This window comes from Sceloporus undulatus, chromosome 3 (genome assembly GCF_019175285.1).
Source record: "Sceloporus undulatus isolate JIND9_A2432 ecotype Alabama chromosome 3, SceUnd_v1.1, whole genome shotgun sequence".
NCBI lineage: Eukaryota > Metazoa > Chordata > Lepidosauria > Squamata > Phrynosomatidae > Sceloporus > Sceloporus undulatus.
Window position 1 is genome coordinate 176102573 of NC_056524.1, and position 27479 is coordinate 176130051.

The 27479-nt window shown below is 38.7% G+C and overlaps 1 protein-coding gene across 2 annotated transcripts in view; it reads left to right on the top strand.

The window, feature by feature from the left end:
* Positions 1-27479, top strand: part of PCDH15 (protocadherin related 15) — a 648893-nt gene that overhangs the window by 491277 nt on the left and 130137 nt on the right. For both annotated transcript variants that reach the window (XM_042459844.1, XM_042459843.1), the window contains one exon: positions 16150-16266. In XM_042459844.1, coding sequence (XP_042315778.1) covers positions 16150-16266 — 117 coding nt within the window. The remainder of the gene's footprint in view (positions 1-16149; positions 16267-27479) is intronic.

Consider the following 27479-nt stretch of genomic DNA (forward strand, 5'->3'; position numbering starts at 1 on the left):
AACTTGTTTTGTATTATAAATCAATAATCTTAGTCTCCTGAAAAAATCAGTCTGCAAACATTCAATCTCCTTATTAAAGGCTGGAATCCAGGTGAATATGCTATAAAGTAACTGTGGTCTTAATTTGGCCTTGTAAATCTTTAAGGCCACTAGAATATCCTGGTTACCTTTTTTATAATAAAAAGATTGTATAACCGCCAATGATCTTTTCCCTATTTGTATTACTTTATCTCTCTGTTCACTCCACTGCCTGTTAAAATGAAAAAGGACGCCAAGGTAAACATACTTTTTGACCTGCTCAATTGTTTGATTACCAACCTTCCATGTTCTTGGTACAAATCTCTTAGAAAATATCAATATTTTGGATTTCTCAAAGTTTACCAGTAGGTGAAATTTGTCACAATATTCAGAGAATCTTTTCAAGGCTCTTACCATACCCACCTGAGATAGAGTAATAAAGCATCTTCAGCATATTGGAGAACAATAAGTGGACAATTTCCCAATGAAGGTGGGTGAGAATCTACTGTGGTCATAAAGGCAAGTAGATCAGCCACAAATAGATTAAACAGATGAGGAGCCAACACACAACCCTGTCTGACTCCTATACCAGAGTAGATAGGGTCTGTTAATAGGCCCGATTCAGAAAATTTCACTCTACAATAATTATTTGTGTAGAGTTCGCTTATAAGAAGCAACAGTTGAGGATCTATATTAATCCTACCCAACTTGTCCCAAGTAAAGGCCAGTGAATTGAATCAAAAGCAGCTTTCAGATCAATAAAAGCCTCATATAATTTACCTTAAGGTGTGATAAGTATTTGTTTATGAGGAATGAAAGCACTTTTATGTGATCCACAGAGGACATATGTCTTCTAAAACCTGCTTGCTCTGGACCTGTCAAAGCCTGTGCAATCATCCAACTCTGTAATTTCAAATCCAGATAAATCAATAATGAATGAAAAAAAATTCAGCCTCAGAAATTATCATTAACTATCAAAATAGTTTCAGATTTTTAGTTTTTTTGTGTGTTTTTTGGGCTATGTGGCCATGTTCTAGAAGAGTTTATTCCTGACATTTCGCCTACATCTGTGGCTGGTGTCTTCAGAGAATGCTAGCATGGAAGAGAGTTGGATATATATATATATACACACACACACACACACACACACACACACACACACACACACACACATACTGTGTGACCCAGGGTAGGGAGGAGTGATTTCCACATTAATCTGTGTATTGTTATGCTGTTGATGGCAAGACCTCCGGGTGGAAGAATATGCAAAGAGGATTAGTATCTGCTTAATTAGTGATCATTGTCTGCTGGGAAACCCCTGACCCTGGGAGATTTCTCATTTGCATTTGTTGTGTCTTCATTTTGCTATTTTTCAAGACTGGTTTACATTAAGGGTTTCCTCTTTTCTGTTGAAGTTGTCCAAGTGTTTGTGGATTTCAATGGTGTCCCTGTGGCACACAAGAGACGTCACCGCGCCACTTCAGAGCGCTAATGGTGCCTTAGAAACAGTGCGGAAAGGAGCTGCATTTTGCTGCTCCTTTTTGGAGTGGATCATTGCTGCACCAACGTTCCGGGGCAGAAAGGGGCGTCTTGCCACCCCTTCCTGTCCATCTGTACAGAGCCTCAGTCTGCAGTGTCTCTCATGTTCCTTGATTCGTGTTTGAACACTGTGTTTGGTGGTCCCTGTGTAGACTTGTCCACAGCTGCATGGTATGCAGTAAACTTCTGCAGCTGTGAGAAGAGGGTATCTCTTGTCTTTCACTGAGTGCAGCATTTGTTGCATGTTCTTGGTCGGTTTGTAAACCATTTGGAGGTTGTGTTTCCTCACCAGTTTCCCTATTCTGTCCATGATTCCTTTGATGTATGGTAAAAATATCTTCCCTTTAGATGGTTGCTTGTCTTCACTCCTCTGGGTTTTTCTGAGTCTCACAGCCCTTCTGATGTCTGAGCTGTAATAACCATTAGCCTGTAGAGCCCGGTCTAGGTGTTCAATTCATCTTCAAAGAAGTGGGGTGGTCTCCCTGTTCACCAAAGTCCCCATAATGGACACCATGGCACTTATCCAACAAATTTTTCCAGAAGACATCACAGCCCTATTCAAATATTGCCTCATCACAAGCTATTTCCAGTGGGACAATGGATTTTATGAGCAGAGAGATGAGGTAGCAATGGATAGCCCTCTGAGCCCTGTGATAGCAAACATTTACATGGAACACTTTCAAAAGCAAGCCCTGAAAACAGCACCAAAAGAAGCCCACAACCTCGTACCGATATATGGATATAGTCACCTATTATAACACTTTCACTATTTGGAGCCATGGAGAAGAAGATCTGGCTGTTTCTGAACCATCTGAACAACATGTACCCTAACATCCAATTCACAATGGAAAAAAGAAAAGGAAGGAACATTGCCATTCTTGGATGTCCTAGTCATCTGCAAACCGAACCAACAGTTGGGCCACACAGTATACAGAAAACATACACACACAGAGAAATACCTGCACAAGAACTCCAACCATCACCCAAGGCAAAAAAGAAACACAACAGATCTGTGATCCCCACTTCTAGGAAGATGAATTGAAGCACTTAGACCATGCTCTACAGGCTAATGGTTATTCCAGCTCTGAAAAACCCACAAAAAAACTATGGATGCCGGCCATGAAAGCCTTTGACTTCACAGTTTCAGATTCTGTTTATATTCTGAACCTTGTGGCCATAGTTTCCAAGAATGAGATTAAAGTAAAATATTTTTAGCAGTCATATTTAATTTTTTTATCATACTTGATTAGTTACATGTAGTAAATCATTAATATCTAAAATTTGAAAACATTCTTTTGTTACTTGGAACAACTGGTTACTGTATGATTTTAGTGTCATTTATTTATTTACTTCTTTAATAAATTTCTTAGTCACTCTTCAAGCTAGCAGTCTTACAAAGGCAGTGTACAATAAGGTATACAATTCTAAATTAACAGAACAAGTTCTTAAAATCATTACTCAGTTTTAAATGTGTTCAAGTGAATCATGTAAAAAAGTCAAATCTAAAACTTAGATAACCATCAAAGGCAGCATATATAATGAAAAAAATTATTTCAGTTTCAAGTCATCTGCCTGTCCTGCAGAGAAAACCAAGCTCTATAAGGAACAGTTAAAGGAGCGGGTATGATTAAATTGCAGAAAAATGAGAAATTGTATTATTATTTTATTGCTCTTAATTTTATTTATACCCCACTTTCCCCCAAAACTCCACTGTAATTTCACTCCACTGGTTCAGGTCCTACTTTTTGACACATCAGAAAAACAAGTTTGCCCCATCTTCTATATGACAGTCCTTCAGAATGGACTTATCAGAAAAAGGCAGGGAAGAGGAGGAACGGGCACGTGCATGCCTCTTCCACCTTCTCCCTCGCCCAATGCCTGAGGAAATGGCGTCAAGTGCCATTTCCGGCACATGTGGCATAGGTTTGTCATCACTGTCCTATACCATGAGGATTCACCCTTCTTTAGGTCGGTCTGGTAGAGGCTGAAGACATGCAGTGAAGCCACAGGAAGTGGTGTGGAGCAAAAATTTCCCCTGCCCTCCCTCCAGTTACCTGCCACTGCTATAAAGAAATATAATACATACTATTCACAAAGTGAGTAATAAGATCTTTCTGATTTTTTCTTAAGTATGCATAATTCTCTGTTTGTTTGCTCATTATTTCTTTTATGCTTTCCAAAATTCATATTCTCACAAAATCTTTAACAGCATTTCTGGCAGATACATTTGTTCTCTGCTTTCCTTTGCAGAAAAGAAAGGCACAGGTACCCTGCACCTGTAATAAGAAGGTTTAGCAGATATCTTTGGCTTCACTTTGGTGTTTAATTGTCTGTATAAGCCTTTTACTGCCTCATATGCTTCATCAAGAACATTATCTTTTAATTTAAATAATTAGCTTCTTTAGGTCATGCAGAACATTGAATATATAGTCCATTGTATCATATTAACAACAGGATTGTATTAGCTCAAGGTCTGTTTAGTTTAAAGAGAAAATATAACAGAAACTTACCATTTTTATACTGCCAGATGAAAAATTACCACAAAGGGCACTGGAAAATCTTTGTAGTAAGACAAAGACATCTGTGGAGCAAAGTCACATACTGTATTATAACAGTAACCCCAATTTACATTTTGTTATCTCCTTGCCATATCATGAAGTCAGATATATAGGTAATGTGTTAGACCATTCTGGAGAAAATCATGATCTGCATGCAAAGCACCCTGCAAGCATTTATTATTATGTCAGTGCAAGTATTATAGGACATTCCAGAATAGAAAGAGGTGAAGATGAATTCTGATATTCCCTCCCCCTTGCACCTGAACAGGTGGAATAGGTGTTGCTAAAGGCAGAGGCAAGAGGGAATAGGTTAGCCATAAAACAGCACAGCAAACAGTTGTGAAGGAGGGATGAATGATACTGAGTGAGAGTGGTAATCTTTCATTGAATTATACCCACAATCCTGTTTTATAAACAAACAAAACATTAAGATGAGCTCCGATTAAAAATATACTAACAATCCATCACTTTCCTGAAGATGCCATAGAAAGTTTAAATAAAATTTTACTCCTAGGTTATCAGTAGTTTCTTACAGTTTAATTCTCATGGGAAGGGCCATTCTTCATAATGCACTGACTTCAATCACTTCTAGTTTAAATTCACCACCTTTCTTGGCCATTCCTTGACCTGTCACTTGCAGTTAACAACTCTAATCTCAAGTCACACAAATAAGAAATAATTCTTTCTCTCTCTTTCTCTCTCAACACACACACACATTATATATAAATTATAATTTGCTATATTTATAAAATTAAGTGGTCATTATCTTTCTAACAAGCTCCTTGTTTACATAAAATCATTGCAGTTATACTGCCAGACAGTTCCAATGACATGACTTCATTGGATTGTAAGCCTGAAGGCAGGAAACTAAGGTCTGCTGCTGGCGCTGCTGTTTGCTCCGCAAGGGAGCTGCAGCAGCCAAACCGCGTGGCTCCTGCGCCGAACAAAAAAGAAGCTCCAAAATAGAGCTTCTTCTCACATCGCAGTTATGACGCCGCGAGGCGCCAATGGCGCCCTCGCGACATCATAAGCGCCGCGCAACATGTGGACGCACAGCGTCCGCTACATCAAGATGGCAGCGGCCATGTGGAACGGCGGCCGCCATTTGTTACGGACAGAGTCCGTAACAGGAGTAGGGGCGTCTAGAAGAGACGCCCCTTTTTTAAACTGGGACGTCCTGGGGACGTCCCAAATGGCGGTATGTAACCCGCCTAAATCTTTTTGGTTGTTTTTTTACTTATAAAGCTCCATGTACAGTGATGGTGCTATATAAATAAATGTTGTTGTTGATGATGATATACCTACACTCTTAGGCATTTCTAGCAAGTATATTTGCATTATAAAGCACATGAGAAACACCCAGGCTTCCAGGCAATCTTTTGAAAAATGTGAGAAAAGATGGTCCACAAAAGTGGTTTAAGTTTTAAAATATGTGCATTTAAATTATGGAATAGTCCATATTTCACCAGCTGTAGATTACACAAATAAATTGGATTATGAAGTCACAATATGCCTGGTGCACTTGTCACGGTGCCATGACCATGGCCCCTTTATTTGTTGAGTATTTGTTTCATTTATTAAGAGAGAGTAGAGTAATCACAAGCAAAGTAATTAGCATTTGCAAGTAGAAGATGAGCAACAGCCAGTCCCACACAGAGTGTACAAGAGGAACAAACCTTTCATGCTCATGTTTAGGTCCATATGCTCAGGCTAGGCCCACAATCAGTGTTGCTTTCAGTGAGATCAAGAATGGGAGCAGGAGAGCCAGTGTGTGATACAATTTCTCTCATCCCATTGACTGAGTGTTATGTCCAATGCATAATAATCCCATTACTTGTTTAACACTGTGGAGGCAGCCAAAGAGAGTTATCAGTCTCTTTGTGGGCTGCGTTGACATGGTGGGTCATCAGCTGTCTTATATCAAAGAAAATATGGTGGGCCATAAACTGTGCTTTATCAAAGAAAATATGAACTAATCCTGGAACCAGGCTTGACTCATTACTGCAAAAAAGAAGTGAAATCTGCTGTGGCTATTCATATGGCTAGTGTCTGTATTCCTGACAAACTACTTTGTACCCTTGAGTATCAGATGCATGAAGAGGCTATTGAGTCTTATGCCCTGGACTCTTATGCAGTTGGAATGTACATCACATGTATATTTGTAGTGCTTCCTACAGTCAGGATTCTCTTCTCTGTTAAGGGAACCTACATGCATATTTATTTCAGGCTGATGCTAGTTGGAGAGCAAGGCACGTAAACTAATTTTTCATCCTTAATACAAAATGGATGTCACAAAATTACTGTGTTTCAAAAGAGTAGGAGAGAGTCTATTTCCCCCATAAGCTTTACTTTCTTAAGTATTAAATATTAGGTCAGCTTTCCCCAATTTGCTGCTTCTCTGATTCCTTCAGGTTTTGACCATACTAGCCAAGGCTGGTAATAGGTAGAGTCCAACATATCAGGAGGACAACAAATCCATTAAGCTAAGAAGTGCAGGGGTCAAATCTTAGTGTCTTGCAGAATCCTAGTTGTCTACTTTTCTAGTTGGGGAGAGGGGAAACTATTTTCTTTTTCAGACTGCTCATCAAAATTCATAGGAGTGTGCTGGCAGTGAAATGTTTCATTTTTTTATTTGCTTTTAGTTTTGTGGTTTCATTCATTTCATTTTCCATGTTTTGGAAGTATATTCAGTCCCCCCCCTCCCAAGTTCATTAGTGCATCTGTTCTTATGTTGGTTTCAATGGGAGATACAGCTGTTCTTCTACTTTTCAGCATTTTCCATCCAAATAGCATGAAGTCTTCTGCTAGCTCCCTGGGGCATGAAACATGCCATTTTTATACAGATTGAATAAATAGCAATATAAAAGGGCCACACATCCTATAAACTTACCATTACTTTCAGTATGAAGCACACCTGCAGCTCTCATGGTTATAACTTCTGTGTATTTGATCATATTGACATGCAGTTTTTAGAAATTGCCACACAGATACTAGTCTTTCCTGCTTTCAAACAGAGATAGAGAAACAGGCATTAAAAGAAACACTCTAACATATAACTGTGTCCTCTCTCCCCCATCTCAATAACCTATCTGTGATTTGAACAGTTTTTTTCCAAATAGAGACTTCTCCTTTGCTAATTTCTCTATTCTTTCTCATCTCCCTTTTTCTTTGACTCTTTTGTGAACTGTGTATAGGATTATACCTTATTTCAGTGCAAAGCAATAAAAAATAGGCATTTTTGTTTCAATTTTATTAATCAAATGTCCCATTTGTTGATAAATTCATTTAATTTGCCTTTCATTTCTTGGATAAAAGTATTCTTCTGTAAGTGTTTACATAACAGATAAAACAGTGCTATTATAGTGTGATTCAATCTTTCCCAGCCTGGTGCACATATAGAAAGCAACAGATTGGGTATAGGCTGATCTAATTGACTTCCAGATCATTACCTGTTGGTTTACCCATAACATCTGTTTTATCTTCATCTTGTATAACATGTCATTAGCTATCAAGTCCCCTATTGACTGGTGGCTGTGTTATCTCTTCAAATTGCTTGCAGTCTCCCAAGCGTTATTTCCATGTTGCAGACTTCATTGAAATGAATGAGGAATGCAAAAGCTTGAGCTGAGCAGCCAATAACCATTGGACCAGTTTTAGACAACCTTAGCTCTTATCTGGCTGTCTCTAAAATATATGTCCCATTGTATCCTTCTCTGACCTTATTGGTGTTTACTGTACTTGTCTCCTTTTTTGCAATGTCATTGTCAACTTCTTGTAGGGTACACTCCTTTAATTATTATAAAGATGATTTGTCACTTTAGATTTTGATGGAAAGGTGTTGGCTGATCTTACTAGAGATAAGATGACAGCTCAGAGATGGCTTCAGGAAAACTTGTCAGTCTTTATTTTCACTATGGCATAATTCCAAGGCTAGAAAAGACAGGGTTCATAGTCAGACTTCATGGACAATCCCGCAGTATGGCACTCTTCATATATACTTAGGCATGAAATCTGAGAAGAAAAGTATGTCTTTGTCTACTGCTTTCAGATTCTTTCTGAATCAAGAAATACAACAAAATTTCTCTAATAACATCAACATATAAAAATAGAAAAGCCTCACTTTGAATTTTGATCAACAGTGACAAGAAAGTATATAATGGGTACATTCCAGTAAAAAATTGTTCATATAAATATTTGACTTTCTTGTTCGAAAAATTAGAAAGTATAACCTTATGGGACCTTTAGAACTTTTGTGTTAGATAAGAATCAAGGTTTCATTGGAATCATTGCAATTTTTTCAGTTTTCACATTTGATACGCCTCTTAATTTGTACCAAGAGAAAATCACGAGGAGAAGGCTACAAAGGCACATGTTGTCAGAAAAGGGATGGATTATCCAATGACTTTCATTAATGTTTTACTTCTACACCAAGAAATTGTAGGGTGACAGCAAAGGGGGAAAACCTGAGAGAAGTCAAACTGGATTTGACATGGACACTGTGTGAATGCTTTTTCCATGGAGCTAATGATATCAAAATTGACTTTCCCAGCATTTTACCTTTGGATTGCCAGGACACAGAGATTATGATTACATCTTGGATCCCAATGTGAACAGTATGGATTTTTCTATTGCCCTCAGTGCTCAAGCTCAAAAGCTCACCAGGGAAACAACTCAAGAAAAAAGACTCAAGAGTGCATTTCTCTTCTGAATGAATAAATAAAAACACTATTGCCTGTACACTAAGGATTCAGGAAGAGGTTCTGAGGGTTCTATTTGTTAGACCAAACTCTGGGTTTCCAGGTGTTTTGACGGCATCTCCTAGAATCCCAGACCATTTGCCAATGGCTTCTGGGAGCTGAAGTCCAAAATTCCTGGAGGACCAGAGTTTGGGAATCACTATGTTAGATCAACTTGAAGCATAGCTGCTCTCTCTCTCTCTTTTAAGTAATTATCCATTGTAATGTAAACTTTAATTTATTTCAAATTTATTTAGGAGATGAAATAGTGACTGTTTCAACTTTGACTGAGTATACAAACAAGGTTGCTGGGAAAATTTAGCCTACATTGAGTGCTTCATCCAAACTTCTTCTAGTCAAGGAAAGGGAGTTGAGTAAACAGAAAAAGATAGAAGTTGACAATGTATGCACAAGAAAAATAGTAGTCTGAATCGTGATGCAGAAAGCCACATTCACTCACCTTTGTTGTAGCAAATCTGGGGGATTCCTGTTGTCATGTACCTTTAACTCAACATCAACTGCTGAAACCCTATCCTAAGGTTTTCTTCATAACATTTCTTTGGTAGAGGTTTTCCACTGCCTTCCCCTTAGGCTGAAGCAAGTGTGATTTACCCGAGGACACCCAGTGGGTTTCCATTGCTGAATGGGAATTCACACCAGTAAGAGCGGCGGAGCTGAAGGATGCATTCTTCAGGTGGAGCAATTGGTTGAGCCAGTACACAAGTAACTAAGTAGCTGATGTAAAATACTGGCACTATATTTTGAAGATACTCCATCAAACAGATTGTCTTTTCCATATATTTTTCATATTAAACAGATATTTAATCATGCTTATCTTCTATTTTATGAGTCACTCATACAAAAAGCATTATTAAATATCTGATTGAGATGGAGAAAAATCAACATATCAGTTAATCCAAGTACATAACTAATATTCCCACTAAATTATTTTCAGTGTTTTTGAAATAAATACACATAGAAGTTTCAAAAGCCTTCTATTTGAAGAGAGAAATTACAAAAGATTTGTACATTTTTTCAATGACTTATTTTGGGACTTTAAAAAACAAAAGCATTGCATTTTGCTTAAAATACAGCATTTTCGGTACAAAATGGGCTTTTCTGCAGATAAGCAATGTGGATTATAAATGTCTTCCAGTTTAGTCTAAGAAGTTGTATTACTAGTTCCATCCAAGAATTTTATAAAGGTTTACTGTATATACTCATGTATAAGTTGACCTCATGTATAAATCGAGGGCAGGTTTTTTTAGCCATATTATAGATTTTAATATGCTCCATGGATAAATCAAGGGTAAAACTTAGGGGCAGCTTCCATTTTTCCACCCAGACAGTCATAAAGGCCTTTTGCCACTTTACTCAGAGAAAGGCATGATTCCTTTTTTGATAAAAGTTAAGATACAGTATTAACTCTTATAAAAAAAGAAATCATCCTCTTCTCTGAGACAAGTGGTGAAAGAGAGGTTAGTCCATCCTGGAAGAAGCTAAAAGAAGCACCAACAGCATCTACTCTCTCCACTGTGGTGCTTCTTCTGGTCTTTTTGAATACCTGGGTCAGAAAATGGAAGTGGCTCTTTGCCATTTCCCCTCAAAGGAGTACCAACAGAGTAGAGGAAGTTGATGCTTCTTTTATGTTCTCCCAGGATGGACTGTTCTCTCACCTTTCCCCACTCAACTCAGAGAAGGGGATGATTATTCTTTTTATAACAACTTAAATTTTGATAAAATACCTTTTGATAAAATATAATTACAATACTCACACTGACCCATTCATAAGTCGACACAGGGTTTTTGAGTTGATGTTTTAACTAAACTTTCTAGATTTATAAACAACCATACAATAATTCCGCAAAATGCATTCTATTCATCTTACATACATTGTGCTTGTTTCTTTTCCTCTCTTTTAAGATAACAAAGCCTTCTTTTTTAAAAAATGGACTGCATAGCCATAACTTTTTATTCAAAGAAAATAACTGAACTTTTAAAACTATAATTTTGTGTAATTTTGATTGTTCATATATAAATTTCACAAGCACTGACTGCCTCTCCTTCTGGTAAAATTACTGTTATATACAGTCTTCCTAGACTCTTAATATAATTCTTCAAAGGTCATTCGAATAATTTTTTTAAAGTAGTAAACTTAAATTCAAAGACATTAGAATTATGTGACGTATAAGCAAAATCATGGGGAAGAGTTTTTCCTGAACTTTACCCTTGACAATTAGAGAAGGATGGTTGGATTTTTTTTCTTCCACTTTCTCCCTGATATGTTAGTGTTCTGCATGCTAAGTTGCTTTTTAAATACAGTATAGGAACACATTTAAAACTATTAATGTCAGTCTGGAAACTGCAATGTACAGTTCCTCTCCTAGCTTGTGCATTCCTCATTAGTAACTTTTGTCGTCTTCATCACTTAATGATGTTGATTAGCCACATGTGTCCCCAGTTTTCTTCTTTAAAATGTTGAAAGGTATGCTGGTGTGTGTGTATTTGGGTATGCACACATGTACATGTAATCTATATTTAGTCCACATGTTAATGAAATGAAGTGATTCCATGTAATGAAAGGGAGATGAAGCCACAGAAAATTGGGCTGTATGCAAAGAAGTGCTCCCACACACAGCTGCCACTTCATAGTTGTCCATGTGAAATGTGTAGATGTTAGGAGCATAGGTAGCATTGCTTGTGGCATCAAGGCCAGAAAATCTTCCCCCTCTCCTTTAATCACATGAAGTAATTTAACATCTTATGTTGTGAAACCATGAAATACATATTATAGAATTAGTACCAGTTAAGAAGACTTTGAGGCTCAACAGACTGCCCCAAAGGGTGGCTCCATGCAACACCTTTCCTTGCTGGGTTGGGGCTGTGGTAACCACATGACGCAGCCCTGACCTGGCCTTTCTGTGGTGCAAAAATAAGCCACATTTTGTGGCTCCTTGTCGTGCTGTGGAAAGGGTGCTGTAACCGCCGCCATGGTGACTTTTATCACTCCTTTTGGTGCCTAAACTGGAAGAGAAATAATAAGTCATTCCTGTCACTGTTCCTTTGTTAGATGCATTGCTAGTTCGTAGTAATGGCTAATGGTACAAATGAAGAAAAGTATAAGAGATCGTTTACAAATATTGGAAATCATTTGTGGGTGGTTTTTTTTTAAGGAGTCACAAGAGGTTACAGAAATTGCCATCATTCTGCAGCTAAGAAAAATGAGCTGGTTTCAAAATTACCATATTTAAAATTAGGAACCTTTGGATTGGAGTAAAGCTGCCCCAATGTCACAATCCATTAAGAGACATGTTATAGCATCTACATTCAGGGGTTGGGAATTTCCAGGGACTCTGTATTGGAAATCCCCCCCCCCCCCCGATCTTATCAAGGGCCATGTCCCACAGTAACAGAAGCAATGGCATAATCTCAACTTTAAAAAAAACCCACTTTAAACAACACTTTACATAATATAGACCAACGTATTACATAAAACATAAAAAGATAAAAACTTGGTATTGGTACGTATATAGGGATGCAAAAATTGGTATGTATGTATGCAAAATCTTCACTTTTTAAGATGAAAATAAGCCATACAGGAAGCTTGTCTACAGTGCTTTTAAACAGAATCATGTTCCTGGACATCTCCCACAGCATGATTCCCTTTAAAAATAAGCTGCCTTTAAAAAGTAGCCATTTTTCCTGCCACTACACAGTGAAGCAACCACTGGCTTGCTGTTGGATTAGTGTTGGATTAATCTTGCTAAAAAGGACTAAAGTCTTCCTTGAAAAACAAAGTCTTTCTCTGTTGTGGCATGTTATAATATCATATGGTTTGCTCCTCAATTGACTTTTGGCTTGCTCTTCATTCCTGCCTCCAGTTTGTTCTTTACTGGCTGGCCTAACTATTGGATTTTCTTTCCCATAACCCTGCTATAGGAGTGGGGTGAGGGTCCTAAAATAGTGACTTTGCTACCATGTATTCCCCCCCCCCTCTATTTCTGCTTGTGTATTTTTAAATAAGCAAATCTTACACACACACAAAAGCATAAGCCTCTAATGCTTCCTTTCCCATAATAAATTGAAACAATACTGCACCTGAAACTTCTCTCTATTCAACAAACTCAGAACGTGCAACATGTTGCTCTCAAGCCTTGAAAAAATGCTTAGAAAAGACAGTAGGCTAATGCTAAAATATTGTATACTTAATTAAAGGGGAGCAGAAAAGACATTCTCCAATTAAATACTGGAGGCTGGAGTAATCTCTATAATCTTCTGAAACACAAATCACAAAAGCTGCACCCCTTAAGTTGATATGATCCACATTATTTAGCAGCTCTTTCAAATGAAACTATTGCTGTGATGGAGAAGAGGGGGACATCCTCTCAGTTCATTTCAAACATTCTGTGTGTATAAGTATTCCTGGGAGCAAGGAAGTATTTATCTAGACACCAAAAGAAGAATCTTAATTTTGACTTTGATTTACTTGTCTGTGGAGCTTATTGCATGAACTTTAAGGTTGGAGCTGGGATGTGGGATGGAGGCGGGGATTATCGCATGTTAAATTGACTAAGCTTTCTGACTTTGAAAAAGTGCTGGCAGAGCAAGGCTGGGACCTGACTTGGACCTGGGCTGCTGGTGGGCAGCAACTGGGCAGCAATTTAGCATGCAATAATCCTTGCCTCCATCCTGCGTCCCAGCTCCAGCCCAGGAGGCTGGAGCCAGTTTTAAAGTTCACGCGATAAGCTCCTATCTATGTGTCTAAACTGTAAACATGCACTGATACTATCCCAAAGATTTGGCATAGGATGAGATAACATCTAAAAGAAATTCCCTTTTGTATTTGTAATACTTTATGCTGCTAATATCTGAGGGAGAGAGTAGGCTGGCCCAGTTCCATCAGGGGCTAGCCTGAAGAAGAAGAGCCCTCCCTCCGGTCCATCTGCCTTGGTCCAGGCCTCAGAGGGAGAGAAGAATTGCTGGACCTGATTCCCTCCCCCCCTCACCATTCCCTTCTCCTTTTGTGTCGTGTCTTTTAGATTGTAAGCCTGTGGGCAGGGAACTGTCTGTTATCCCCTCTGTTGTAAACCGCTCGGATTCCCAGTGATTGGGCGGTATATAAATAAAACCTATTATTATTATTATTATTATTATTATTATTATTATTATTATTATTATTAATTATATAACTTTTACCAAGCCAAATTCATATCTAAGAATAGTCACTGCTCAAATAGATAGTTTTGGGACAGAAATTTTGTTGGCTTTCTATGTGACTATATGTTTTTACTTTTTTCCTTCTACTGATCTATCTACCTTTGAAATATAAGCAGGGCCTTTTAATCATTTCCCATAGAAGAGGGTGTTCTGTACAATTCTTATCAGAGGGCATGTATAACATTTCTCTTTTTGGCATTTCTATTTATAGTCTCTGATTTCCCAACATGAAGGACGTAAGGACATGCAGAGGATGAGCACAAATGTTTACACATTCTGTATTTGTCATCTATTATCACAGAGCAATAGAGACAGAGGAAAAGGACATAACAATGTTTAATAGGCCTAAATATGTTTCTTCTGAAGTGTATTTATATCACATATATGCTTTGAACAGGTCAAAAAGAGTATTTAGACTGCTATCTTGGTTCAATTATTGTTCAAAAACTATTAGCATTCAAATTCACATTTTACACAAAGGAGATTATAAGACAGGGGGAAATCGAACTAGAAAAAGCCATACTCCCGGCAAAGTCTCACAAGCGTGCTGCGCATATCCAGGACTTAATGCATGAAGATTCAGGAATGCTCCAGCAACAAACCATTCCCAGGACTTCTTCATGAATGGTTTGTTCCTGGAGCATATCCTTGCTGTGCTCCTGTATGTTTAATCTGTCCAGTGTCCATAATGCACACAAGGCTATTTTCTTTTGAACTAACTGCAGTCACAAATCCAAAGAAGGTTTTGTTGTGTATTTTTGCATATCATAGGAGGGAGAGTAGACTGGTCCTGGGAATCCCTTCCATCTGTATGATTCTGTTAATTTTTTCAGTGCAAGCCAAAACTTAGATCCAATGACAGTTGTCCAGTGCCTCTTCCAGTTCAGTCGCTTATTTGACCAGCAGGTGCTGTAGCATAGTTCAGCTCTAACAAAGCAATTTAGAAGCTGGTGCACCACTAGGAATGTCTCCACCTTGTATAGGAATCTAGGGGCTTGTTTGCACCAGCCAGGATAATCTAGGGGCAGCCCGGAGTGTCCTAGTCCCACAGCTGCTGCAACCTGACCCAGTTACCTTAGCCTCTGTTTCTGAGTTGCAGCATCTGTCTGCATGGGCATCCCACTGGGCCACCCAGCACATCTGTTGATGCCATGAGTTGCTCACTTCTGAGATCAGAACAAAGTGCCCAGCAACAGTCACATGCTGGGCTCCTCATTTTGACCTCAGAATGAATGACCTGCAGTGTGGAAACAGATGACTCCAGATCTTCACAGAAGATCTGGAGTGAAAGCTAAGTTATTTTACTCTGTGTTATGTTTTGGGTCTGGTGCAGAAGAAGTTGCACATAGTCCAGACTGCCTACACTAGAACTGGGGTTTAAGCTTGAGTATATGGAACAAACATAGGCAATGTAAAAATTGCAAGTATTGCCAGAAGGTTTGAATTCTTCAAATGATTTGAAGCAGTTCTTCTTAAAAATAAGCTGCACTAAGTGGCGAATTCCAAGGTTTATCTTTGGGTCCCATGATCTTTGCTTGCTGTCAGTTTACAGGTGCCTTGTATGAAGACCCTATAGCATAAGGACTTCATATGTATACAGTCTGAAGCCCAGAGATAATTCCACATCCCACCAGTCCCAAGATGGTTAGAGTACAGCTACAGAGATTTTTTAGGCACTTACCCATGCCTCTATTTCCTGTCCTTCCAATTCTACCCATTCGGAGCATTCTAGCCCTAGCCTCCTAAATCCAGTATTGCCTCTGGGCAGCTATGAATGTGCTATGAAAGGCTTTGAGCTTGGGCCACATTTTTTTTGATCAGTAGTTATAGTTTGTTGTATTCAGGTTAGGGTTTCCACCAATGCTTTCTGTATCAATCTGAGGCTGAAATTTATTATCTTCCTCTTGAGTGTCAGTCTTATGTGAGGATCATAACATGATTGAGAATTCTGGAGTTCTGACAGTAGTAAATGGATTCTGTAATAGAACAGACTGAGTGAGTCCTGATTTGATTGAACAATTGTGATTGTGTCCTTAATCTCATTTCAGCTTTTGCAGTAAACTCTTAATTATGTTTTGCAGGATATGAATGATTACTCCCCAGTATTTAGCAAACCTCTCTACAGGGGAATGGTTGCCCCTGATGCAATCAAAGGAACTGTCATCACAACAGTGGAAGCTGAAGATCAGGACCCTCCGGTAAGCAAAAAATTGTGCTTTAATACACTGCACCCAAGTGGTTCTTTAAAAACCATATAAATGGTCTTAATCCTCTGGGTAACTGAAGTGATATATTGTTATTTTTTACATAAAGTAGGTCCTGTACTGTCACGCACATAGGCTGCACTTCAGTTATTGTTTTCAAAACTGATAAAACCATAAAATAGAGTTCTTTTATCTTTCCTCCATTCCCTAGTTTCTCTTATGATGGAAAGATTTCTATACAAAATCTTATCAGGCTTTACTGTGCAGACAGTAAACAGCAATAAGAAAGGAGGGGGGAAACCATAATTGTCTCCCTTTGAAATTCCTCTGTAAAAGTTTTGAAAGGTGGTTGTTTCCTTGATTTGCAACCATTATAAGTCTTTCATGAGATACACTATTGTAAGTCTTTCATGAGATATATCTCTTTCATGAGATACTTATGCTATAGGGCCCCATCAGAATAGGCTTTTTAAAGAAATAAATGCAAGATTTGAATATGGTATAGCTTATTTTGGAGCAGAAATCTTCCCAACATCAGTTTCCAAGAAATGTTAAACCTGGTATTTTATTGACAGTGTTGTGTGCACCTCACAGAAAATTTCTAGCTTGTCAAAATTCTGAGGAATGTGATCAGAGAATCCTATCTGGTGACTTTAAAGTTCAATTCATTCTACCAGACAGGTGAACATTTAACTGCTAAGAGACATATTTTCTTGATTTGTTGCTTGTGTGAGAGTTCCACATTTCTGAAAAATTCTGGTGGATCTCTTATGAGATCTTATGTACGCAGGCACAAGCCCTGGTTCTGAAGCAAAACAAATCTCTAGTGTAGTTGCTCTTTTATACTACAAAAGGAGAGGAGAGGGAGAAAGAGACACATCTTGAGATGCTGTAATTAAAAACTTGACTTGTTTTAAGTTGTAGATATTTTAAAGCCTTTTTCACCCCTCTGCACCTCTCCAGAAAAAGACTTAACAGTGCACACATTTAACTTGTACTTACACATACATGCACAGACACTAACAGGATTTATGAATATGGCCAGAGTGTGGTAGGTTCTGCTTACTGTTTGCTCTCCACCAAAGGTCTCTCATGGTGCATGGTGTTGTTGTTGCTATATGTTCTATTGGGAGAACAAAGTTCCCCAAAGGCAAAAATCAGTGGATTTTTTTTGTTAATAATAATAATAATAATAATAATAATAATAGGATTTATTTATATGCCGCCCAATCACTGGAAATCCGGGCGGCTTACAGCAGAGGGGATAATAGGCATGTTCCTAGCCATTTTTGCTTATGGGGAGAGGTGAGGAAGTGGCTATAAACGGGATATTCAGCACTGTGCAGGCAACAAGATCAGCCATTGTGCAGGAAACAATGTTGTGGTCTGTTCCTGTGCGGATTCTGCAATAAAATGTGACTACAGGGGTCTAAAATGTCGCATTGTTCTACAAGAGAGTTAACATACATTTTCAGAGGCGCACATGGTTTATCTAGACTAGCATTTCTTCATCACTACAGTGGCCATTTATGCTGCTTCTGTAGCAGTAAGGGAGAAGAAACATGCTAAGGCTTTTCCCCCTCATTTGCTGCTAAAATGTAGCTTCTGATGGAGATTTATTATAGACATGTTCAGCATTCCATTAATGACTAGACCAAATTTCTTCATATGGGTTTTAGATTAGAAAAGGCTATTGTTTTTTATTAGAAGAAGCTATTGTTTATGCTGTCAAGAAATTGTTCTTTGGCTGGGCTCGTTGAGCTGACATTTCCCCCATCAATCTGAGGATAAGTGAACTTGCCCATTATTACTGCATTTTTACCTCCTTTCTTTTCTATCCTTCCCTTCACATTAGATTCCAACCTGCTGAGATTGACACTCCTTATTGTCTTAAGAGAAAAGCAGATTTTTGTTTGTGCTTATTTATGGCAGATAGCTCATGTTTATTGAAGTACCATAATGCCAGTGAAGGACACCAAGTAAATGTAGCCAATCTTATCAAAACACTTAAGCTCCAGACTAGTCATTCAACAGCAATCTGTTAGCAGGGGGTGATTGGGCCATTAGGACAATCAAAGAGAGCATGCATAATTTTCTTGGGTTATTTATGAGTAAATAAGCTTGAAGATGAGGTGTTTAGGGAGTCCTGTAGTTCTTTTAATTATGCATTCCTGTTGCTACAGTTGCAATGATAGTTTCCCTTTTGGCTTTTTAAATACTGTATTGGTTGGTGCAGTTTTGGAGTTTGCAAGGAAATGCTAAGTGCAAAGATCAGCTTGATTCCTCAGTTATAGGTACAGGATGTTTAACAGAAAGATTTGTTGAATGGCTCCAAGTTTTGCTTCTTCTTTCAGCTATACCTCTTCACTTACTTTCTTGTTCACTGGTGGCAATTTCAGCTTTGCTGACACTCTCTATAGCTGCTGCCACGCTATAGAATTAATGCAGCCTGAATCTTGGGATTTGTAGTTTGTTGTGGCAACAGTCCTCTCTGAATGATGATGAGTAGAAACTTAGCTCTAAAAAGATAGTTCAGGCACATATGCATTGTTTGTTTAATCTTTGGCCAAATTATGCTAGGAATGTGTATTGGCCAGAGGAGTGGTCAGATCATGTCCGCAGAGACCTGTAGAACAGTATAGTGCTACCATATAGGGAGTGGCTAATGAATGTGTTATCAGTAAAGGTTAAAATGTAACTGCACTCTGAATTGGGTGCTGCTTGTTTTTGCATCCAGAGGTGCCTGACAGCCTATTCTCTGTGCAGTGGAATAAAGTTGTTTTTACTCCAGATACCTACCTTGTCTTGTTTTTTGGTTTGGCTGGGCAAGTAGAAGCGGAGAGGGTTTCCCAACAACACTGAGAAGGCCAAATAACCTACAAAACTACAAATCCCAGAATTCCACAACAATGAGCCATGGCAATTAAAGCAGTGTCAGACTACATTAATTTTGTAGTGTAGATGCAGGCAGATTTTCGGATGCTGCTTTCTCTTCACTGTTGTCCTTCTTCACTGAAGTCACTCCTCTCTGGCTGTTGAGCTACCTCCTCATTTGTTCATGCATGTCAGAAGCTTGTTCACTTCTTCATCACTTCTGGGGTGTCATCTCTGAACCCAAAGTTGAAAAAAAATCTGAAGCCAAAAATGAGCCTCAACTGGGTAACTACTACATTTATTTCCTGAGTAACTCCTTAAACCTTCTAGGGGACCTGGTCTGTCACTGATAGCAACGGAGGTTATTCAATTTCCCCTCTCCTTTTCATTGTTGGCCAAGCAAGCTAATACTGGGAGCTGGCATCCTAAAAAGCAACTTTGACAAACTCTGCTTTATATATAGCTTAGCATTACATTTTAAATTACTACAAATCATGGTTACTACCAGATACATGTGGTCTAACCGGGATTTGCAAATCTACATAAATTCTGATTAAAATTGGAACTCTTTCATGCTTAGCATCATCAAGCTACAGATGAAATGCTGGTTAAAGCATGTTAAAGCTGGTAAGGCAAAGGAAGCAATGTTTGTGCTGGTGGTAAATATGACCTCCTGTGCTTTCTTTTTAAGTGAAGCTTTGCAAATCCTGTTTCAAGCATATGTTCTTCATTTGCACACCAAAGCTTTGAATGAAACAATTGTTGTGTCTGCACTGAGTTGCTAATTATTTGATTAAGACATTGCCTTTGTTCTTAATTTTTGGGTTCAGCATTTAGCCATTTGGAAAAAAAATGTAATGAAAAATAAAATTCAATTATTCTATAAGCACAAGTTTATATTTTTATCCTTTTGGCATTGGCATGCTCTTGCAAATAAAGAACATTCCTGTATGTATTTATTTGGAAATAATTGACATGGACTTCACTGGAACTTACTGCTTTCTAGAACCTTTAGCCCAGAAAAGTAACCTTTTCAAGCTCTGTTTCAAGTATAGTTTAACGTTATTTCTAAATATACACCAGATATGGAACCATTGGCTGCATTCCTTCTGATGCAAATCTGCTTTAAAAAACTCAGATCATATTATTCATAGGAATATTCTATTTTATTTATATGATTCCTTTCTCCTAACATGGAACCCAAGTTGGATCACAACGTAGATTAAAATAAAAATAGCGAGAAAACAATAATGGTCATTAAAAATTTGAATAAATAATTAACTAAATGAACTAACCTATTAGAATAGCTGTACTCAGTCTTACATCAGTAGTGAGTAAATTACTACTCAGAATACAAGATTTGGTATAAAACATTTTTCCCACTTGCAACATTTAATCCATACAAAGTTAATGGTTACAAATTGCAAACTACTCAGTAACTAAGGGCCTTAACAGACGGGCAGCTCTGTGCTGCCCCTTTTAGCCCTGCATCATTACTGCAGCCACCAAATGGCGCAGCAACGATGTGCTCCCTCCCAAGAGCAAAAAGAAGCTGCCTAAAGTAGCTTCCTGAAAGGGGCACAATTGGGGTGCGTTCCTGCCCCAATTGTGTCACTTTCTGCCAGCGCCGTTTGGGCGCTGCACGACACTCACACCATCATGGCACCACCTGTGTGGAGGGCGGCAAGCCATGATGGCTGTGTCCTCATGGACTAGGGATGCTGGGCATGTAAATGTACCGGACCTTACTGAGGTCCAAAACAAACTGCAGAAATAATCCAGTTTGAGACCCCTTTAACAACCTTGGCTCAATGCTAAGCAACTCTGGGAACTGTAGTTTTGTGGGACATTTGGCTTCTCTGTCAGAGAGCTCTGGTGCAACAATAAGCTATAATTCCCAAGATTCCTTAGCACTGAGCCAGGGCAGTTAAAGTGGTATGAAACTGGATTATTTCTGCAGTGTGTTTTGGACCTTAGTTACTACTTACTAAAATTTACTAAAGTGACTTTGGACATATCATTCACAACATAACAGGACAAAATTGACATTTATATTAAAATGATGAGACAGTCTGGAAATATGGGGGAGGGGAGAACTGGACTGTCCCACTTAGAATGGTAAGTATGGTCAGCCTAATAATGCCATAAGTCAAAATTGAGCTGATGGCAATTAATACATTTAAAACAGTTTTAGAGCATTTAAATCATAACAGTGAGAATAAAAGTACAGTTGGCCCTCCGTTTTCTTGGGGGATCTGTTCCGGAATCCTCCCTGCAAAAACGGAGGCTCACGCTTATTCAAGCCCCATAGGCTTTAATGCCCCCCCCATACACGCACCCTTGCAAATAGCTGAGATCTCCCCTCCGTGTATTTTCAAGGGTGCGGATCTCAGATCTGTGCATTAGAAGGAGCGACTGTCCAGCATGCTTCCTGTGCTATCCCCCAGTTATAATTTGGGGGCATTTGTTCAGGATACTTGTGGTTTTCTTTTGCATGATAAAATATAAGACTCTTCACATATCCTAGTCTACCACCTTGCATGACAGACAGGCAGACAAGCATACCACCCAAGATTCTAGATTTTAAAAACATCTTTATTACCTCTTACTATAAAGAGTGGGAAGGGAGGAGGTATACCTCCTACGTTTCTTCAGTTGTTATGCTCACAATGACAGTAAGCCAGTTTCTAGAATGACTTAAAGGAATATTTAAATGACAATAAATCTGAAAGATAGTAAAAGCCTCCCCCATATATATAAAACTGGGCTCTTACTACATGTGTGTGCTCACACATGAGCACAATTCTAACTCTCCCTTTGATGTTCGCAAATCAGTTGCAAAGTTCCCAGTAAGTGTAATATTCTACTATTGGTTTTTTTTTTCTTATAAAAGAAAAGTTGCTTCATCAGTAGTGATCTTGTGCCACCTTTATGAATTCAGTAACAAATCACCTAATGTGCAGATGTTTAATGATAATTGTAGGTTTTAGTCATTGGAACAGAATGTGGTTGTCTGTATTCTGAATCAAATTATCTGCATTTGAGTAATTTCTTGGTAATTGTATTTTGGGGGAAATTATTAAATAAGGTTGCCTCCTAACATTAAGAGTGTAATCATCTTTGTACATTCTAATCCTGCTGGGGTTCCTTATGGTTTCAAGGATCTGATGATTACCCATTTTAGTAATAGACAATATCTTAAATGCTAGAACACTGGAAACTTGTAGTGATTAGATACAGTAGCCAAGAAGAAAGGCTTATTGACCTGTGGGGATTACTGGTAAAGATTGTGCTTCCTTTTGTGACACAGTGGGAAGCCATAATGCGCTTTTGAAATCAGAGATGTACAGTAGTCATGTTAGTCTGAAATATCAATATGCATAGGGATATTGTATCAGAATTTTCCCAAGTCAGAAAGCTCCTGGCTTCAAAATAAGGCTGCCAGAGCTCACCTGGGACCTGGGTTACAGCCGGGCTGTATTCGCCTGACAGCTTTGGTGGCAAAATCCTTGCAGTAGGACCTGGCGGTCTCCTAATTTAGGCTTGAATTTGGATGAGGTAAGACGAATTATTTAAGCGGGGCGATAAGCTCCTGTGCAAAAGAGGTTTTAGTATAGCTTTCATAGACTTGATTTACTCCCTCAAACTCCATGCCTGTAAGTGTACTATGCAAACTGGTATGCATTTTCGCTCATTCACATTGGCGGTTAATTGTTTTCACTTTCCTGCACAAATTCACATCTATTCAGATCTATTCACATTCCCTCTGCAGAAAATGTGCAGCCACCCAAACATATGGATTTCAACATATACTATGGTAAAAACCTTGAAGCCTTTTCCCACTGTTAAGGAGGGGCTGGAGGGAGAGGCACAAAAGCCCAAACTCCTGCAAATTGTGTGTGAATGGATCACATTCTGTTCCACTGGAATGAGGAATATTTTAAATGTGTAAATTAGCCCCAAGTTGAGCAAAGTTTATGCTACAACTTATTTTGCACAGTTATTCTCAAAGGTACTACAGGATCCCTTTGCCTGCTTTTGAAATTTTATCTTGTATGTGTTTCTCATTACATTGGTTTTTATAGTGTAAACACATAGTTTTGACTTTATAGTGTGAATGCATCTTAACCATACCTTGCAGTACAGTAAAACAAAGATATACCACTGCAAAGTTACATGGGGGTGGAAGCTCATTAAAATGTGGCTAGATATGAATCGGATGTTGGACACATTCTCAAAAGAATGTCTCATCATATGTGAAAATGGGGTTTTAAAATTTATGTGTTAGGAGAGAAGCTATTGAGAAGCAAGTGGGTTGGGGGCCCAAACAGAAGTATGTGTGTCATTTTACTTCTGTTTATGTTATACTAGAATAGATGTATAACTCCAACATCTTTCAACAGCCTTATGTCCTCCAGCTGTGCCATCATATTAAGCCAATAGGGCTGATGGCCATGATGGCTAAGGTTTATGGAGATGTAATTGAATTAGAGGTTAGAAAAGTTAGTTTATGGAGTACAGTGTCCATGCTGACTGAGGGATTCTGAGAGCAATGGGCCAAAAAGGCACCCTCCCTCCATTCCAACTGCCACTGCTGTGGACTTTGAGGGAGGGAATAGCATAAAACATCTGTCTCCATCCAGCCTGGGAGTTAGTGAAAAGGCAGGCCCAGCGCCATCAGGCCTATCCATAAGAAGAAGAGCCCTCCCTCCATGGCATCTGTCTTCATCCAGCCTAGGAGGGAGGGAAAAGACAGGCCCAAGACCATTGGGCCTATCCTTAAGAAGAAGAGCCCTCCCTCTACTCCATCTCCCTTGGTCCAGGCCTCAGAAGGAGAGAATAACCACTGGACCTCATCCCCCCTCCCCACCACCATTCCCTTCTCCTTTCACATCGTGTCTTTTTACATTGTAAGTCTTAGGGCAGGGAACCATCTAATTAAAAATAATAATTGTAAACCACTCTGATAGCCTTTAGGGCTGAAGAGCAGGGTATAAATATCAAAATAAAACAAAATAAAAAATAAAAAATAAAACAACCCAGCAGAGAGAATGGGAGGACCACAGTGACTATCTGGGGCCAGGGGAAGAAGAAGCTGCTGGTTCTACTGCTACTTGTACCTCTGCATTCCAAGTGCCTTCTAAGAAGCAGAGCCCTCCCTCCAGTCCATCTGGTGCCATCCAGCCATGGAGGGAGAGATGCAGGCCCAGCTCCATCGGGTCTGGCCTAGATTAAGTATAAGAACCCTCCCTCCAATCCATCTGCCTTGGTCTAGGCCTCAGAGGGAGAGAAGAACTGCTGGACCTGATCCCCTTCCCCACCACCATCCCCTTCTTCTTTTGTGTCATTTCTTTTTAGATTGTAAGCCTGAGGGCAGGGAACCGTCTAGTTAAAAATAATAATTGACAGCCTTTAGGGCTGAAGGGCGGGGTATAAATACTATAAATAAATAAATAGATGGATGGATGGATAGATAGATAGATAGATAGATAGATAGATAGATAGATAGATAGATAGATAGTAACTTTTCTGAGTTATGCATATTCAGCACACCATAATGGTAAAGAATGGCACCAAATGGATTGTTTAAGAACTTGTGGACACTCTTTAACAAACAAAGAAAGAAGTTAGTTTTGGTTTATTATTTAGGTAAATAGATAACTAATTTAGATTGGATTTTCCAAAAATGGCTGATAGCATATTCTGTTGTGGGAAATTAGGAAAAGGCTATACAAAATTCTCATCAAACAGGTTTTCAAATTGCCCATGTTACAAACAATTACTTTAATGTGGATTTGACAGTATATATACAATAGTAATCAAGTCCCGATGGTTAACTTTTCTGTTTGGACAATATTACTGACATATCTTCCCTGTGGAATTCTTAATGACAGCAAGAAGTTGTTTGGTGGTTCCAGTTGCTGATTGTCCCTAAAGCATCTGGCATGTCACTTGATGAGAAGAGAATGTTATTTCAAGAGTAGCATGTTATGGTTTAGCAAGGACGAGATATGACAGTGATGTGGTAGCAGAGATTATGTTGGCTATTCCTGAGAGGACTATATAAATAATAAGATGACATGTGATGGGGAGGGGAAACCAAATTATCTTTCTGAAGCTAATTTTCCATATGGATTCTGTGAAAGAAATATGTCTTGTGTCTATATAATAACTTAAATAGTCAAGACACTCTTGGATGAGAGTTATTTTCTGGTAGCTTTGCAGTCTGCCTGAATACCTTAAAGGCACCAGATCCTATTTGATCTTGTAAGCTAATCAGGGCCAGCTCTGGTTGGTACCTGGATGGAATAACAACAATGAATATCAGGTGCTGTGGGCAGGGGAAGGAACTGGCAAAACCACCTGAGTATTGCTAGCCTGGTAAAATCCTATGAAATGCATGGGGTCATCAAAAGTCAGTAAGTAACTTGAAGATGCATACACACACATACATCTTTGCAAGCATTGTGCAGGCCTTGTTTGGACCCTGAAACTACTTTAGTCCTGATGGTGTTGGCAGGAAAAAGAAAGGAGTATGGAACCATGTTGCTTCTTTCTGATATCTCGGTGGTTTTCAACATTATCAAGCCAGGGGAAGCTGCAGAGGTGGTCTTGGAGATAGACCACCAGCTGTAGCTGCTCCCATCCTTGGCTATTTCTTCACGTGGTTTGCAGTTCTGTTAAGAAATTAATAAATAGGTCAAGTTAATAAATGGCCCTTTTTGAACCCATTTTCCATTGTCTTGTCTCATTATTCCTGGGGCTGGTGGGCAAAAAAAAAAAAAATCCCTTCTTGTTTCTCCACACAGGAAGGGGCCAAGAGCTCATGGTGTCACTCCACTAGCAAAAATGATGATGCACTAGTGGGCACTCAGTCCTGAATTATATACGTTGGGGGAAATACAATGCTGTTTTCCATTGCATGTTTGCTTGTAGAACTGATAGCACAACCAGTGGTATGCCTAGGGACCACCAGTAAAGATGTGCTACAATTTATGGAGAGAGAATGGAGTTTCGCTACTGCGTTGTTGTATCCCACTATAATAGATTTACTCCATAACAAGCTTCCTCAATAGGGATTTGATTCACAGTCCATCTGAGGAGTATCCTCAGCTGAAAATGGGAGGGCAGGGGGCATCCTGACATGTGCATAGGTAGTCCTGTCCTATAGCAAAATTTTCACTTGCTGTCAAGAACTGCTCTCTCCACACACACACCACAGTTCAGTGAACCCATATTATGTGTTTCAAACAGTAAAACTTTATTCCAGTAACTACATATATAAGCATGAATACATCTGTGGCCAGAACTACTATCATTTCTATACACCAGCCCAATATTCTCTTTACCCCAACCTACAGTTTCATGGGCTTTTTAACAATACAACACTGTATACTACCCTTCTTAACCAAAATGCCCAGTCCCACTTTACTACTTTGGTTTATGCTCTCCCATGGAAAACAGAATCACTCATACATCTGTACATTCCTCAACCAGGCAAATATCTTTAACTAAATATATTATACAACCAGGAAAATATCTTTAACTAGATATATAACTAGTGTCTGGGTTTTTTTTTTTCATCACTACACCTCCCATCATTCAGATATACGTATATACCATACAACATTATATTAATAAACATTAAACATAACTAGTAAACATAAACATAAACATACATCATAAACCAAAGTCAATCAGTTCATGACAGAGTTATTGAAAATCTAACACCCGTTCCATCTCTCCCTGAATTTCAAACAGGTGCATCAGAAAGCAAAATATTTAAATGTAACTCTCCATTTCCCACTGCTTGCTTTGAAAAATGCATTCAGTAGTCTTCTTCTGTGATTTCCCTTTTGGTCTTTGAGATCCCTTTCGCTCTTATGAAAGACCATAATGTTTCATGAATATCATGAACATAATGCATTCAAATTTCAGTATAAGATGATAAAAAAGTATCACTGACAGTTGATATAAGAGCTAGACAGTTGTACAGTGGGCTCTTGGTATCCACTGCGGTTTGGTTCCGGGATCCCCCATAGATACCAAAACCCATGGCTGCTCAAGTCCCGTTATATACAATGGGTAGTAAAATGATGTGCCTTATATAAAAGGGAAAAATCAAGGTTTGCTTTTTGGAATTTTTAAAAATATTTTTAAGACATGTGTGGTTGATATGTGGATGCAGAATTCATCAATATGGTGGGCTGACTGTATATTAATTGCAAGTTTAGCATAATTTAAGATGTCTAAACTATCTTGCCTGATTCAGAATACTTCAAATGGAAGTAAAGTAAAAAGAAGAGACCTGGTTTTACTCAAGCTTTTCTCTT